The sequence below is a fragment of the Mustela putorius genome, unplaced genomic scaffold (genome assembly GCF_011764305.1).
Source record: "Mustela putorius furo isolate JIRA1106 unplaced genomic scaffold, ASM1176430v1.1 tig00000135_pilon_pilon_pilon, whole genome shotgun sequence".
Classification (NCBI taxonomy): Eukaryota; Metazoa; Chordata; class Mammalia; order Carnivora; family Mustelidae; genus Mustela; species Mustela putorius.
Genome location: NW_025421292.1, coordinates 3,171,335 through 3,188,330, shown reverse-complemented (window position 1 = coordinate 3,188,330; position 16,996 = coordinate 3,171,335). Strand labels below are relative to the sequence as shown.

At 42.2% G+C, this 16,996-nt stretch overlaps 2 protein-coding genes across 11 annotated transcripts in view; one reads left to right on the top strand and one right to left on the bottom strand.

Annotated features, from left to right (window-relative positions):
• The window catches only part of ANKS1A (ankyrin repeat and sterile alpha motif domain containing 1A), a 178,878-nt gene extending 171,600 nt beyond the window's left edge, over positions 1-7,278 (bottom strand). For 4 of the 9 annotated variants that reach the window (XM_045074734.1, XM_045074737.1, XM_045074736.1 and 1 more), the window contains exon 1: positions 6,943-7,277. In XM_045074734.1, coding sequence (XP_044930669.1) covers positions 6,943-7,121 — 179 coding nt within the window. In that variant the 5' untranslated portion in view covers positions 7,122-7,277. Of the gene's footprint in view, positions 1-6,942 lie in introns of all 9 variants that reach the window. The other 5 variants (XM_045074738.1, XM_045074740.1, XM_045074741.1 and 2 more) reach the window with 2 other exon arrangements.
• An 854-nt stretch (positions 7,279-8,132) lies between these two features.
• On the top strand, positions 8,133-16,804 carry TAF11 (TATA-box binding protein associated factor 11). Of its 2 annotated transcripts, XM_004770665.3 has the most exons (5): positions 8,165-8,784; positions 12,512-12,660; positions 14,962-15,049; positions 15,402-15,498; positions 16,138-16,804. In XM_004770665.3, the coding sequence occupies exons 1-5, from the start codon at positions 8,614-8,616 to the stop codon at positions 16,266-16,268; spliced, it is 636 nt and encodes a 211-aa protein (XP_004770722.1). In that variant the 5' UTR covers positions 8,165-8,613; the 3' UTR covers positions 16,269-16,804. The 2 variants fall into 2 exon arrangements, with proteins under 2 accessions (XP_004770723.1, XP_004770722.1); XM_004770666.3 differs by lacking the exon at positions 15,402-15,498 and having other exon boundaries at positions 8,133-8,784; positions 16,138-16,194.
• The last annotated feature ends 192 nt before the right edge of the window (positions 16,805-16,996 follow it).

Sequence of the window (16,996 nt, the reverse complement as noted above, 5' to 3'; positions counted from 1 at the left end):
CACAGTTTCAGACAAAAGATTGAAGATCTGTATCAGTTTGTAATTTGCCACTATTACCATTTGCTTCTAAAAATGGGACTCACATTTAAAAAGTCTGGGAGCTTCTGCTATCAATTATTATACATTTTGAAATGGCATCAATAGAAATCATTCCGTTTAATCAAAGGCGGCAAGCACTGGGCTCCCATCAGATGATTTTACAGCCAAGGTTTACCAAGTCTTTGGCCATGTGCCAGGCATTATGTTGCCTTCCATATTTTAGCTCATGTGATGCTGCTTCAGGAAGTACATACTATTCCAGGCCCATTATACACATACATATGAAGACACAGATGCTCAGAGAGGTTACATAACTTGCCTACCTCACAAGGCAGAGCTGCATCAGACCCTGACCTTCAGGAGCCATGCTATATCCCTCGCTAGTTAAGCAAGTCAGGGGGCAGTTCTGCTTCCTGGATTTTCCCCACCACTTTTAATAGTGGTAATGATATCACAAGTTAAGCAGAGACAACTGACTCGTTTTAAAAACTCTTTTTGATTTGTAAACTAAACAAACTTGATCTACAAATTACTAAGAAAAGATAAATACGAAGCCATAACATATAATTCCTAGTATTACTACCATTAACTCTAACCACACCAAAGTTATTTGAAGATGTTCTATCAACGTAACAATGTAATTTTCTACACCACAGAAAATCTCCCAGTAATCTTTTGGAAATCAGTGTGTGGAACATTTTCTGAGAGCTGTCCAGAAGAGACCAAGTTCCTACCCACAGGAGAGCCTGACATTTCCAAGAACAAACTCTCCACTATCTACTTTTGGGGTTTCCTTGGTGTCTCTGGGCTATAAAACCCAGTACTTTACTTTCCCTCCTGTAAACTAGGGTAGAAACAGCCTTAATTTCCTTTTTGCAAACCAAAATTCAAAGCTGTTTGGGGTGAGCATACCAAGAGGAAAAAAAGAGCCTTCTGAAGGGATTTTTCTGGCCAAGGATGCAACTTTCACTGGGACCACAATCTCCCAGGACAAGTGAATATGTTTAAGCTGACTGGATACAAATCAAATTCTTCAGACCACAAGACTGTTTCACTGTGTCCAGTCTCTAATTTTCGTAACTAAGACGGTAAAAAGCCGAACTTAAATTGGGAGAATTCAGAAAAAGGGAAATGTCTGACTTTTCAAACTTCTGTTAAATTTATCTTTTTCTACAAGTACATGCCTTTCTTAGTTTAAGATAGGCATTATTTTTAGATATAAAATAACCACACAAAAAATCATATTCTGCTTTACAGAAAGCAAAAATATACAGCAATTCCAAAATAAAGGGAAAGGACCGCTATCCCAATAAAATCATACTTTAAAAGATATATTAAGAAGTTCTTTAAAAACCATTTTTAATGAATTAAGAGTGTTTAGTGTAAGATCTCGAAAACTGTTATCCTAACGGATAGTTGTGTTTGGTTTTATTTTGTTGCGTTCACTGGAAAGAACGAGAAATTAGATCACATAAACCCATGAGACCCTGCTTCAGGACCTTGCATTCTATAGTCCTTAGTCAGCACTGTCCTCTTCCTTAGGATGTTAAAATCATTTTGCTCAAGTTAGGTATTATTCAAAAGAAATCTGACTCCATGGGATGACAAAAGTAACAGGGCCATCATGAGAAAAGCTGTCTTGCCAAGCTACACAATCATTCTGGGGAGTGAACTTTGAAGGACCACTTCAATGGAATGGTTATGTTAACCATTTTTTTTTTTTTAAGTCTGAATTCCTGACATAAATATTAGGAATCTTTCTTAAAAACCAATGAATAAGTTGTCATATCTTCTGATATTGGAAGAACTTTTTATTCTCCCCAAAGTGGGGTCCATTTTTCAAAAGCTTTCATTCTTCATTCCTTATTTCAAAAAGTATTTCTTATTTTGGCAAACTGTAGCTATTTCTGGACAGTCTCCCCCACCACCCAAAACGTAGAGTAAAACCCAATTTATAGCCACATTTAATGCTAAGGTCTATAAATTTTCCGATTTCTCCAGTAAGCCTCCTTGGTTTCTTTTCTTATTCACTCTTAAGCTTGAGAAATTAAGTACAGAATTCCCCTAAACCATGATATAATCTATTCCTTCATGCTAGCCTTTGGTTTAGTTTCTCTGTGCTTCTGAACCCTCAGAAATGCATCTCACTTTTTTTTTAATTTTATTTATTTATTTGGTGGACAGAGGTCACAAGTAGGCAGAGAGGCAGGCAGAGAGAGAGGGAGAAGCAGGCTCTCTGCTGAGCAGAGAGCCCAATGCGGGGCTCGATCCCGGGACCCTGAGACCATTACCTGAGCCAAAGGCAGAGGCTTAACCCACTGAGCCACCCAAAGGCCCCTGCATTTCACTTTATATCGTTCACATATATCAGTATTTACCTCATAATTCTATATACTTTTAATATATGATGTTTTCTTACAACATTTCCTTTTCTCAGGTATTTTTGCCCTTTAGTAGATAGAATTCACTTCCACCCAAATCTTACTGTCTTCTCATCTAGAATTTGCTTTCCTGGAAATCAGTAGTTTCAGTATGACCACCAACATATCAAACTCTGCATTACATGAGAATTTGTGCGCAGGCTGAAAAACACCATGAGTTAAACAGAAGTTTAACACAGTGCCTGTTCCAAGGTACTGACTGAAGGCATACATCTGTTCAACAATCAGAAAATGAAAATCATATTATATAAAGCAAAATTCATGCCACCCAGAATCTTTCTAGGACTAGACATTTCAGGTAACTATGCTTTTAAATAATCTGTTGCTGCTTTTTTAAGTAACAAAAATTATATTTGAATCATTTTGGATAAAAAAACTAAAATATGTTCTTCCTACTTCCATTAACATGCTACACTGAATATAATTTCATCTGTATCTGATGGCTAAGAGTCATAATAAACAGAAATTAAAGCACTAAGGTACAGTACAATGATGCCTGGGGCATAAGCAAGTGTGTAGGGCTATGCACATCTAAGTTAATAGTCTCAAATTACTAGTGGGGAAAAATTATGATAGATTTTAATTGCTTTTACTCTTATTTTGTCAGTTGGTCACACAGACATATGCTGCTATAAATGCCATAAGGAAACAGACCATGTATCAGGAGAGGGGCTAATTTTAAGTACCTACTATGTCCTGGGTCTGAGCTAAACTTTGCAGCACACATAGCAATCCGCCTGGGCACAAAGTAGATGACAGGTAAACACTAGATAAACGAACATCACTAATGCGCCTACCTAAGCAGGCGATCTCCCTTATGTACTATCTCTAATCTGCCATAGCCCAGAAAACACACTCTGAAGTGTTAAATAACCTCATTTATAATATGTCTGGCATGGTACTTTCCATACAGCAGGGATGGTATGGCAAAACTGCACGGGCTGAACTGACCTGAGGATGGTTAACAGGGAGCATTTACAATGAGCATTCCACAAGAAACTATGGAAGTATCTTACACACAGTATCTAAGATGATACTTACAACACAAACAATACTGTCCCCATTTTACAGATGTAGAAATTGAGGCTCCAAGCAGGTGCATAATTTGTATAAAATCAAGCAGCTAGTCTCTGGGGGGAGTATACTGTGAATTCAGGCAGGCGGACTGCGGAACAATATACTGTACTGCCTTGGAATAAATATGTAGTAAATACGTGAAGGTCCAAAAGACATGAAGTTTATAACAACTTTTTTTTTTTTTTAAAGATTTTATTTATTTACTTGACAGAGAGAGATCACAAGTAAGCAGAGAGGCAGGCAGAGAGAGAGGGGGAAGCAGGCTCCCCACTGAGCAGAGAGCCCAATGTGGGGCTCGATCCCGGGACCCTGAGACCATGACCTGAGCCGAAGGCAGAGGCTTTAACCCACTGAGCCACCCAGGTGTCCCTATAACAACTTTTTTTCCCTAAAAGTTTTTGCTGACTTTCTGATTCTCTGGTACATTCTCAACTGGTGAGTGTTACTATAGGTAACTATTATACTAACAGGACAAAGCAATAAACTAGGAAAGCTAGCCAAGTAAAGTATAAGCCAGTGAGCTACTGTACACTCCAGATGATGGGTTCCAAACAAGTAGAAGCCTGAGAGATCTGTGTGTATTAGGGTCATTAGGGAGGGCTTTAAGAAGTTAAGACCTAAGCCCAAGAAGTGTAGGAATAAAGAGATGGGGTGAGAGAGGGAGCATTCTGTAGCTTAAGAATAAACATAAAACCTTTGTGGAACTGGGGGGGGGGGCTCATAAATAGATGAATGGGGCAAACACACGTATTGGTTTAGAACATTTATATCCACTGCAGCTGTAAGCTCCCATTCGTGCCAGCTTTTCTTGGTCAAACAGCTGGACAGACACATGTTGCAGTGGCACTACTAGTGAGGGTGGGGTACGGCAGCTAATGTAAAGGCCAGATCTGAAGCTATGATTCCACAGCTCTTGTTAAGGGTCTTTGGAGGTGGGGAGTGTGGGACAGGGAAATTCCCAAACCTAAAAAGGGAGGACATGCTGACCTAGGGATTATTTAAATATAGTGTCAGCTGCTCAGAAATCTTTCACTAGGTTGAACAAGAATCACCTCTAATTAATGACACACCTAGTGTAACTAGTGCCTGCAGAGCCTCCCTGCCCCTAGGAATCCCAGGGATGACAGGCTGGGGCTGCTCTTAGGCCACCTACCATCTCCATAAGAGACACAAGAGCAAGTCAGGGGTCAGCTGTCTTATGCAAGGAAATGGAGATACATGCACACTTTATGACAAGAGACTGGACATTTTAGCATGAGGCCCAAAGTAAAAATGCTGTGGTCAACAAAGATTTCCTAGTCTTGCTTAACTACATGGCAGCGAAATCCTCAGCAAAATTTCAACAGTCTCTGAGTGTGAGCCGTAAAAGTAATTTGATCCGTACTTGAAGGTGGGAGGTATTTGAAAGTTTCTCACTTCAGCAGGATATACTAGGGGTTAAGGTATTTCTGGCAAACCTCCAAATGCTACACTATTCAGCTAATTAAAGATAGTCACCTCCAAACTTGTATAGTCTTTCTCTCATCTCTCAGACATCAGAACTACAGATATATCAAAGTAATGCAGGGGTTGGGCGGGGGAGTAATCCAGGGAAGATATGAAACCGAATGTATGCATTTGAAGTACATCTTTTAAGGGGTGCCTGGGTGGCTCCGTCAGTTAAGCATCTGCCTTCAGCTCAGGTCATGATCTCAGGGTCCTGGGATCAAGTAATGCATTGGGCTCTCTGCTCAGTGGGGAGCCTGCTTCTCTCTCTGCCTCAGCTCCTCTCCCCCTGCTCATGTTCTCTTTTCCTCAACAATAAATAAATAAAATCTTAAAAAAAAAATCTAATGAATACCCATCAGTTGTCAGGCACTGCTCTAGGGACTGGGACTATAAACTTAAGAAAGACTAAGTCACTCTGAAAGATGATAGTATACCCCATTCATTATTATTACCCTTTATCATGCCCAACCACTTGAGGCTACAGGCAGGAAGTTCTTCTAGTGCCCCACTAGCACCAGATAAGTTTCCTTTCCTGCTTCTGCCTCTGATCATGGCTTCCCAGCCTGGAATGCTCTCACTGTACTTCACCTATCTAAATCTTCACATCCTTCAAAGCCAGCTGAAGTCCTCCTCCTGGAAGCTCTGGTCTCTATCTCATTCCCAAAGTTATGCCTCATTTCTCTGAACTACTAACAATTACTGCCAGTACCACCATCAGCCTATTTAGAAATTTGTCATCCTCTAAGAGATACTTTTATTCATTCAATGAATCCTGAGTACCAACTGTGTGACAGCATTGTTCTAGGAGCTGGAGAAAGGGCAGCAAAGAGCACTGGTTTTAACCTCCCCAAAAGAACTCCTGGGGACAGTTCTTCTCTTATACTGCTTTTTAAAAATCTTCCTGTGTAGACCTCGGTTTGTACTCAGTGCTTAATACCTAACAATATATCAGGCCCTTGGGCTGCTTTGGTCCAAGCTCACTCAAATTGAAGTTACATAAACTAAGGGGGAACAAAAGCCAACAAAGCCATTTCTAAATGAACTTCCACTTCTTAAAAACCTCAAAAGAACAAGGAAGGAAAAGAAAACAGGCAATGAAAGTGCTGCTGAACAAACACATTTTACTCACACTGACAAAGCACATCCAATTCCCCCCTCCAAGCCATGCAAAAGTGACCTTTTTCTCTCAAAATCGATACATCTCCAGATTCAAGGGTTTAACAACAGGTCTCAGAGAACTTTAAAGCACCCCTGAGCTTCCTAAACCAGGCTTTCTAAAGCTTTGTTTCTTGACGAGTAAACCCCTTAATGAATCCTGCATATGCCACTTAGCAGACTAATCCAGTGAGGTTCACTACAACGAGCTAGAATTTGAGCTTTAAACACAAGAGGGACTAAAGTTATACTTTGAACGTAATAAATCCAGACACAATGTTAATATAAACAAAAGCTAGGTCCTGCGGAGCGTGGTGGAAGGGGAATCAAGAGAATTTCCTCCAGGTGAGCGGCGAGATTCTGCAAGGCGTGGAAGATTCTGCAGGAGGTGAGGGATATTTGAAATAAATACTTCTTTGCTCTAAAGTGGCTTGTGAGACAGGACAGTTGGCACCCTACAGCGGGCGAGGGTGAAGCCGGGCTGTGCCATGCGGCGGCCGGCGGCTGCCACCTGGGCACTCCCACCATTCTCCTCAGCTGGGTCAGGATGCGAGACGAGAGCCCGGCGCCGCGCAGACCCGCACCCGCGCTCCTCGCCCCGTGGGCCGCCCGCCCTCGACCCGGGGCACCCAGCAAACCCACCCGGTCGGGTCTCAGAAGCGCGGACCTCTCTGGAGACCCAGAAGACGGGCGGGGGAGAGGGGGTCTCCGGGCGGCCGTCCAGCCCCGGGGCGTTACTCACCTGAGCAGACTGGAGAGGGGATGGCTCGAGGACCCGAGGCCACCGCCGCCGCCGCCGCTCCCGGAGGAGCCGCCGCCGCCCCCGAAGCCTGAGGAGAGCCGCTTCCCGGACAGCAGCTTCTCTACGGCCGGGAGGTGCCCTGTGCGGGCTGCCTCCAGCAGCTCCTGCTCCTTCCCCATCCCCAGGGCCACCGCCCCCTGGACCCCCTTCCCGGGGCTGCGGCCGAGCCCGCTCCGGCTCCCAAACTTTCCGTCTCCGGGCAACGCACCCCCCAAACCGGCCGGGGACACCACCCCCGTCCCCCCCGCCTTTTCGCCCCAAGAGCGCGTCACTTCCGGGATCTGGCGTCACGCGTCACCGCGCCCCCGCGCCCCGCCCCCTTGCCCACCTAGCTGGGCGGGGCTCGGCCGGCGGGTACAGGTGTCTTTGGTCTGCGGGAAATAGACCCGGATATGCGGGATAGGCCTCCGGGGGCAAGAGGAAAACGCCTTGTAGATACCCGCTGTACAGGTGGAAGGGAGCAAACGGGTCCCACCTGTATGCGCCTACCAAAGTGCGCTCCTTCACCAAAGGTTTTGGGAGCCCTCAGGAAATATGGTAAATTCACCCAGGCAGCGTAGAAACAAAGAGAGAAATATGGTAACGCGCACCTACATTTCCAAGCCCATTCTTTCAGCACGTGTAAGTTAAATATGTGGTGAATGTGGAGACCTAATGATGCAGAGGTAAATAAAATGCACCGCCCCGTACCTCAATGAGGGAAGAGAGGAAGAATTTTAAATAGAAACATCTCTACTTCTTCATGGCCCCAGTCTCTGAAATGGCTTGTTAAAGTGAATAGTGCAAAAAAGTTGAAGAAGAAGAAGAAGACCTCCCTTCCCAGCAGGATTTGCTTCCTCTTGCTTTTGATAAGATTAACTAAACTGACATAAGAAGTCACGTTTGTGAAACCGACCTCAATCTTGAGGACTGGTGAACTGGAAAACTCGCTTTATTGGGTAGAAACTATGTGTTTTTGCTACTAGAACTGTTCCTAGCTCGAAGTAAGCGGTCAAAAGTTGTGGATTGGATTCAAATGGATTGGATCAATTCTGTTCAAACCATATGATTTATTTATTTTTATTTATTTATTTTTAAGGTATTTAAAGAACCGAAGAGAAATGCTGGAGACTCACACAGGCCCATGGTCTCTACCCAACTGAAATGTACGAGGTTGAGTCCCTGCCTAAGTTTTATCAGATAGCCGCATCCCACTACACGGGCGATGACGGAATTGAGTTTTCTCCCGTCCCCAAACTTTACTCTGAAGAAAGCGGATTAAGGAGTTAACTACGTTTTTAGAAAGGCAGAAGTTTCGGGGAAGCGGGGGAGTCCTTCAGTAAACAATACAACTATCCTTTACAAATGCTGATTTCCCAACGTGGAAGGAAAATCCACAAACTGAATTTTGTACCCTGAATCCTCCCTTTCCATCCGCCACCAACCAATTCAGAGTTAAAACGGAGCCCCGAAGTCTACTACGCGGGCTTCAAACTGTCCCCTCCGAGGACCCGTAGAAGTGATGTTATCATAGCGCGACGACAGGAAGTAAGCTTGCGGGCTGCTGTATTACACTAGGTCGGGAGCTCCAGAGCTGTCAGGACTGCGATCTCTCCCCTTTTCCTTGCTGCTATGGATAATGCCTGCGAGTCGCCCACGGAAAAAGGAGGAGAAACAGGGGAGCCAGATGAAACGGCCGCTGCTCCCCGGGGCCCAGGAGCTACCGACACGGACGGAATCCCGGAGGAAACTGACGGGGACGGAGATGGGGACTTGAAAGAAGCGACTGCCGAAGAAAGCGAGGTAGGGAGAGAAGTGTTGATGAGGCCAGAGATTGTTACTGCTTGCTGGACCGGCTTTCTGGTTGGTCCCTGCCAAGCTAACTCGAACTCATCATGACTCCTTCCAGATCTGCGAAGGTGGATGGGGAGAGGGAGAAAACAAAACAAAACTGTAATGCTGGTTCGGTTCTAGACACCCAGCCATTGGGTTAATACTTTTATTCCCTCCCCTTAGATATCAAGGCTACTTCTAAGGGAGGGTTTTTTTTTTTTTTTTTTTTTTTAAGTAAATTCTATTCCCAAGGTGGGGCTTGAACTCAACGACCGTGAAATCAGGAGTGGCTTGGTCTATGCAGGGAGTCACTCAGGCGCCCCTAAGGGACTCTGACATAGCCTCAAGGTTTTTCTGGTGAGGAAATAGGGATCAGATGTCACACTAAGACTTAGCCCAAGAGCTAGAACCCAGGATTCCTAGTACCCCTTTGACCGAAATATGGTTTTTCCTAGATGTTCCTCAAGCATAACTTTGTCATTATGTTAGGTCCGTTATTAAACGAAATGAGACTGAGGCAAAGTGAAAGTTATGCGAAGCTTTATTCTATGCCAAGCATTAGAAGTCAAACTGACCAGCCCTGGCCGTCTCCGAAGAGAGCGACCACCCCCAGCTTATAGGCTCAAGAATTGACTGACTGACCGGTCAGGGTCGCCTTCGAAGAGACGGACTACCCCCAGGCTACAGGCTTAAGAATTGACTGACCAGTCAGGGCCGCCTCCGAAGAGAGCGACCCCTCCCAATCTTACAGGCTGCCTTTTATTGGGTGAAACTGCAACCCATATCTTGGTATCTTAGCCCACCGGGTTTGTGTGTCTCTTGTTGATTGGCTAGTTCCATCTGGTCTGGTGACTTGTTATTTAAGATTACCCCATACCAGGAACGGTTACAAATAGTACTTTCTAGGAAGGCTTAGTCAGTTAATTATTCAGTGTGAATAATAAGATGGTGGTCCTTCCCAAGATGGAGTCGTTTTGGTTTGGGCAAGACCTTCTCACTGTTACAAACAGTACTTCGTACTGATTAGATGTCTCCATCTGGCTTGACTCGTCCTTGTATTCTGGGCTCTGCTATCAGGAACTAGCTGACTACATTTTACTGGTTTTCCAGACTTGCTTCTAAGTAAGTTCCTCTGGGAGGCAGGGTCAATTTAAGTTCACTGCACAAACAACAAAATGGCTTTTAACCGAGATGGAGTTGCTCTGGCTAAATAGGTCCTTACATTTATATGCTGCAGAATCTTTCAAGGGAGACTTTGAGGAAGTTACTGGATTAGCCATTTTTTACCCTCTTTGGACATTTAACTATTACCAGTGACCTGGGTGTTAATGTCCAAAGGTCTCTACAGCATAAATACCCCAAACCCATCAGTTGTGCCACCCGAAGAGCTCAGCAGTGTTGCCTAACTGAGCATCAATCGGGGATGTCGGTGTTCTTTCAGTTCCATTTCTAGAAATAGAATTTTGGGGTCTTAGAGCTTCTGTGGGACTTAAAGAGATCATGGGGCAGGACATTGGATTAAATAGAAACAGTCTTTCAGAGCACTAAGTGGCATCAAGATAAAGTAAGAACTTTTAGAAAAAGAAAAATGTGATGAAATTATTTTAAGAAGGAACCTTTAAAACAGATCTGAAGGACAGAGAAGATGTGAATAATTGGCTTAGTCCCATAAAGAGCTCACTAGTTGCACCCAACAGAAGTTAAATTTTTTTTTATCTGAAACACTTTCTAAAAATTGATCATCTAGGGACACCTGGATGGCCCAGTTGTTAAGCGGCTGCCTTCAGCTTAGGTCATGATTCCAGAGTCCTGGGATCTGGCCTCACATCAGGCTCCCTGCTCATCAGGGAGTCTGCTTCTCCCTCCCCCTGCTCTTGTGTGCTCACTTGGCGCGTGCGCTCTCTTTCTCTCTCTAAAGATGAAATAAAATCTTTTTTTTTAAAAAGTGATCACATACCATACCACGAAGAAAAACACAAACTCTTAAAAGCAGAAATCAAAACACGTCACATCCTGTTAGTACAGTGCAATAAACCTAAAATTAATAATGCAAAGCTTCTCCCCACCCTCACTCCCCCCCCCAAAAAAAAACTAGCACCTGGATATTTTAAACTTTTTAAAGTAGGCTTTAGGTTAAAGAAATAAAGGGAACAGTACATTAAATCCTGTGGCCAAAACTTTATTTAAAGAAAAATTCATAGCTTTATATATTTTTATTAATAAACAGGAGATGCTGAAAATGAGCACCCAACTCAAGAAACCAGAAAAAGAATAACAGGGGCTCCTGGGTGCCTCAGTTGGTGAAGTGTCTGCCTTCAGCTCAGGTTGTGATCCCGAGGTCCCAGGATCCAGCTCCAAGGCAGGCTCCCTTCTAAAATAGGGGCCCCCAACCCCCCAACTCATGCTCTATTAAATAAACAAAATCTTTTAAATTTGAAAATCTAAGAAAAATGGCTCATTTGGGGGGAAATATAAATCATCAAAACTGAAGCACAGGTTAGAAAACTTGTACTAAATAGGTAACTAGAGAAGAACTTGAAAAGTGTTTTTAAAGGTATACTGCCGGGGTGCCTGGGTGGCTCAGAGGGTTAAGCCTTTGCCTTTGGCTTGGGTCATGATCTCAGGGTCCTGAGATAGAGACCCACATCGGGCTCTCTGCTCAGCGAGGAGCCTGCTTCCGCCTCTCTCTCTGTCTGCCTCTCTGCCTACCTGTAATCTGTCAAATGAATAAATTAAATATTTTTAAAATTAAAAAAAAAATAAAGGTATACTGCCTTCACTTTCACCTAGGCACCCCACCTCAACCCTGTCATATTCCTGTATGAGTTTTTGTGAGTTCCTCTTTGGGAAAAACAGGTTAAATCCCGTTAATGAGGTTTGTTGTGTCTTTTGATTTTAATTGCTATTAAACAGACGTTAAACATCTAGCATGAGTAAACCTATGCTAAAGGCTTATGTGGGGAGAGATAAATAACAAGAGTCAAACTACCTTCAAAAAGTTTTCAGTCTAGTAATGGAACATAAATATGTGCATGATACAATACAGTGAGAGGAAGAAATGAGCACTACATGTGGGAGAAGTTCACTTATAAATTCCAAATCCAAATCCAGGGGCGCATGGCTGGCTCAGTCAATAGAACATGTGCCTCTTGATCTCAGGGTCATGAGTTCGAGCCCCATGCTAGGGGTAGAAGTTACTTTAAAAAAAAACTATTTCAAGTTCCAAATCCAAAGAAACACTGTTTTGATGAGAAGGTGCCTCGTTTTTAATATTCTTTACAGATGGAATCATCAGCAAAAAAGAGATCTATAGATTTAGAGGCAAAAGAGCTGGCTGGCTGGAAAGGACTTTTCTCTCATCCCCTTTAAAGAATGAGGTCAGGAAGGTGGGCTCAAGGGGAGGGAGTGTTTTTCATGATTCTTGGCACATCATTTCTTTTGTAAACATACTAGAGCTATGAGCACAGCTAAACTGGAAAACTGGATTCTTTGGCTGGTTTTCTTTCCACAGGTGGGCTATATAAACTTCTTTAGGGGAGAGAGTGCATCTTACTCATGATGATGGTACACGCCAGTGTCTGGAATCAAAAACCTATTGAATAATGGATTTGTTGTGTTGTAATGAGAATGAGGTCTTACCATGCCCAAGGCTGGAAAGTAAGTCACATATATAATGGGGTTTCTTTCATCTTTTCAGCTCAAGAGTCAGGACATCTCAGATTTAACAGCAGTTGAAAGGGAAGACTCATCTTTACTTACTCCTGCAGCCAAAAAAATGAAAATAGATACCAAAGAAAAGAAAGAGAAGAAGCAAAAAGTGGATGAAGATGAGATTCAAAAGATGCAGTAAGTCACTTTCTGATTTTTTTCCCCCATGTCAGAACTCTAACTTGACCACACAAAGTTAATAAATTCTTTTGGCCTTTAAATTTTTTTCCTTTTTTGTATTAAAAAAATAATAAAGCAAATAATATCTTGTGTTACATTTAAGGAAATATAAATAAGTAAAAATAACATCAGCAGAGATAAAAACTAAATATTCTGGTGTATGGGCTCTAAGATATTTTCTATACATATATATCCAGAAAAAATTTTTTTCAAAGATGTTACTCTTTGTAACCTATTTTTCACATTATGTATGGTGAATGTTTTCCATGTCAATAATTATATATCTAGGTTGTAACTTTTTTAAAAAATGAAATAGCTTCATTGTGGGGTTTTTTTGTTATTTTTTTTTTTTTTTTAAGATTTTATTTTTAAGTAATCTCTGCACCCAACATGGGGCTTAAACCCACAACCCCAGGATCAAGAGTCACACACTCCACTGGACTGAGCCAGCCAGGCACCCCTCATGGTGTTTTCTGATTGTAAAAGTAGTATGGGCTCATGCAAATTATTCTGAGAATATAGAGAAATGGAAAAAATAATTACCTATAATCCCACTACCCAGAGTTAACCCTGGGTATATATTTGATTATATACTTTTTCAGATTTGGGGTTTTTTGGCTGTTTTTTGTTATTATTGTTGTTGTTGTTTTCAGACTTGTTTTTACCATTTGATATGTATAGCTAAATATTTTTAAAATATACCCATAAATCATCAGTTGCAATGCTGCATTATATTCCATCATGCAGATGAATTATTTAATCAGTCCCTGTAGTTCTTTTTTTTTTTTCTCTCTTTTTCTCTTGACACCATTTTGATGAGATGAGTATCTTTGAGCACATCTTTGCATACTGGTCCATTTATTTCCTAAATAAACTCCTGGAAGTCAATCGCCAGTTCAGACAGTATAAATATTTTCAAAGGCTCTTCATACACATTTCCAGATTCTTCTCCAGAAAAGTTGTTATACTTCACACTCTACCAGCAGATATGAGTTTGTGTCCTCCTATTCTTACTAAATACCATTCTTTATAATACTTGTCTGGTTCGGGCGCCTGGGTGGCTCAGTGGGTTAAGCCTCTGCCTTCGGCTCAGGTCATGATCTCAGGGTCCTGGGATCGAGCCCCGCATTGGGCTCTCTGCTCATCGGGGAGCCTGCTTCCCCCTCTCTCTCTGCCTGCCTCTCTACCTACTTGTGATCTCTGTCTGTCAAATAAATAAATAAAATCTTAAAAAAAAAAAAAAACTTGTCTGGTTCATGAAAAATGTTATTTTAGTTTATCCTTTTATTTTTTATTTTTTCAAGATGTTATTTATCTACCTGACAGAGAGAGAGAGAGCACAAGCAGGGGCAATAGCAGAGGGAGAGGGAGAAGTAGGCTCCCCACCAAGCAGGGAGCCCGATGCAGGGCTCCATCCCAGGACCCCAAGAACACAACACGAACCAAAGGCAGACGCTCAACCATCTGAGCCACCCAGGTGCCCCGGTGTTTCATTTTCATTTCTTTAGTTAATAGTAGTTATTTTTTCCCCTGAATTCACCATTAGTATTTTTGTAAACTCCCTGTTCGTGTCCTTTGCTCGTTCTCTAAATTAATACAGCTTTTTATTTATTTGAAAGTATTAAGAGCATTAACTCTTTTCCATATATTTTAAGAACATTTCCCCCAAGTGGGTTAATGTTGAAAACTACTGGTTTGAATATAAAATTTATGCATCAAAATTTTACCATCAATGTGTGGTAAGGTAGAGTTAACGGGGAGAGAGAGCCACATGCTGAAAACACAGTTCATGCAATCTAGATAGTGTAGTATACTGTGATCAACATTGTTGTTTAAGTTTTTGTTCTTAGTAAAGTAGAAGGAAAGTTGTGTTTCACTTTTTCTCAAGTTCCTTAAGAGTAAAAATGCTTTGGAGCGCCTGGGTGGCTCAGTTGGTTGAGCATCTGCCTTCATAAGTTGAAGTGGTCGTGATCCCAGGATCCTAGGATCGAGACCTACATTGGGCTCCTTGCTCAGCAGGAAGCCTGCTTCTCCCTCTGCCTGCTGCTCCCCCTGCTTGTGCTTTCTCTCTGTCAAATAAATTAATTTTTAAAAAAGTAAAAATGCTTTATCTTCACTCCTTGTAAGCACCAAGCCTAATGCTATTGACCCCTTGAAAATTCTTTTCCTAGTTGTCTGAGATTTGCTTTTAGTGAAGTGATAATTTATCTTAAGTATTTGTTCTTGTAAGCCAACTCAATTACCTGAATCTTTGTCTAGAATCCTGGTTTCTTCTTTTTCGGAGGAGCAGCTGAACCGTTATGAAATGTATCGCCGGTCAGCCTTCCCTAAGGCAGCCATTAAGAGGGTAAGGATGTACAGCTATACTTGATTTCCATTGGTTATGAGAGCTGAACTAGACTTGAGAGCTATGTCCATAAGCATTCTGAGTGGAGTGTTAGTCAAGGTGGTGGATCATTCATGCAGGAAAATAAAAATAACATGCCCTTCAATTATCAGTGAGAGTTTTGTGTTCCAGGGATAGGATCTCAACATATAGGTCAGTATACACCCAAATCCTTGTTTTAATTGTCTTAATTTCAACATCCAGCCTTTAGCAAACACTTTCCGCTTTCTTGGGAAAAAAAAATTCTTAGGGGTACCATATTCCAAAGCTAGTTCTTGCCTATATTAATCATCATCTTTTGTCCTTTTTTAAGCTGATCCAGTCCATCACGGGCACCTCTGTGTCTCAGAATGTTGTTATTGCTATGTCTGGTATTTCCAAGGTTTTCGTCGGGGAGGTGGTAGAAGAAGGTGAGTTATTATTGATACACATGAGATTGAACCTCTGGTGGTCTTACTTTCAAGACTATCTATACTAAGGGACCTGGTAAAGCACTTGTGGGAGTTTGCATTTGCACTAGGAGTTGACCACGTGGGGCACCTGTATTCTGGAGAGCATGACCATTATTCCTCAAAAGTTTTAATACTCAGAGGCAAGGAAACATCTGGGAAAACTCCTTTCTGGATTCCTGTCCTCAGGCCAGGGTGACAGAAGTGGACTTCATATTTTTCTCCAATGGACTTAGCTCATTTCTGTTTGCCAAATTAAAGACACAAGAAAAGCAATCACTGGGTGCTGACCAGTGTGATATGATGAGGAGTTGTCCCCGATGTTACGACCTATGGGACCTGCCCTCTGTCTGTCAAGGGAAGAACCTAGCTGCTGTGTATTGCTAATCCCATCAGTTAAACTTTTTCTTTTTAAGCAGAAGTTATGTTTTAAACTGTTGCCCATTATACTAAAGCTAACGTGGTATGTTTTATAGCATTCTCTTAAGAAGGGACAGTATCTTGGCTTATTTCCTCAGCAAGCTTAAGAAGGATTATGGGGATTATGTGATATGATGTCCTTGTGTGACAATGAAACTTTTCTTTTTGTCCTCTGTTTAGCACTGGATGTGTGTGAGAAGTGGGGAGAAATGCCACCACTACAACCCAAACATATGAGGGAGGCTGTTCGGAGGTTAAAGTCGAAGGGGCAGATCCCCAACTCAAAGCACAAAAAAATCATCTTCTTCTAGACCAAAGCCTAGAAAGGCCTGGTACTGAAGGGAATAGTGCTGGTTCCAGACTTGCTGCTGCATGAGACTTTCGCACTGGTGCTTTCTTATCTTGGTCCTCCAAGGATTCCATGATGATTTTAATGTCTTTCTCGGAACTCTGATACTCATCACATCTAAAGGCATGCAGCCTGTTTCATACCTGCCTTGACTAAATATTGGGACCTCTGGGCATTTTGAGGCATTTAACTGTTTCTGACTAGTTGGAAGAAGGTACATGGGCCTTAAGCATCTTCTAGACAGGGACGCTGCTTTCAGAGAGAAAACCTTTCCAAGAGAGCTTCAATGGTTTCGCACTGAAGCATGAAGTTGCTATGACTTAGGTTGTTTCTTCCTTCTGGTTTTAAGTAGATGAAACAACCAGAAATTATGACTTGAGACACTCTACCATGAAGAACAGAGTGATAGCAACAGTAGTGGAAAAATTAGTCCCTGTAAAGATGTAAAGTTCTCCTATGGATTTTGGTGAGTGATCATTAAACTGTTTTCCAACTTGCCATATGTGTATTCATTTTCTGTCTGGCCGGTTGGAATGGGGAGTAGTTCATCATTCTTCTCTGGTGTCAGAATAGAACTGGCCTTGGCTTTTTTTGAAAATTTGAGCCCTTCCCATTTTCTATTAGAATCATTAAAATTTTATCTCATAAAAGAGTACTTAAACCACTTAACAATAATGTAAAAGCCCATAT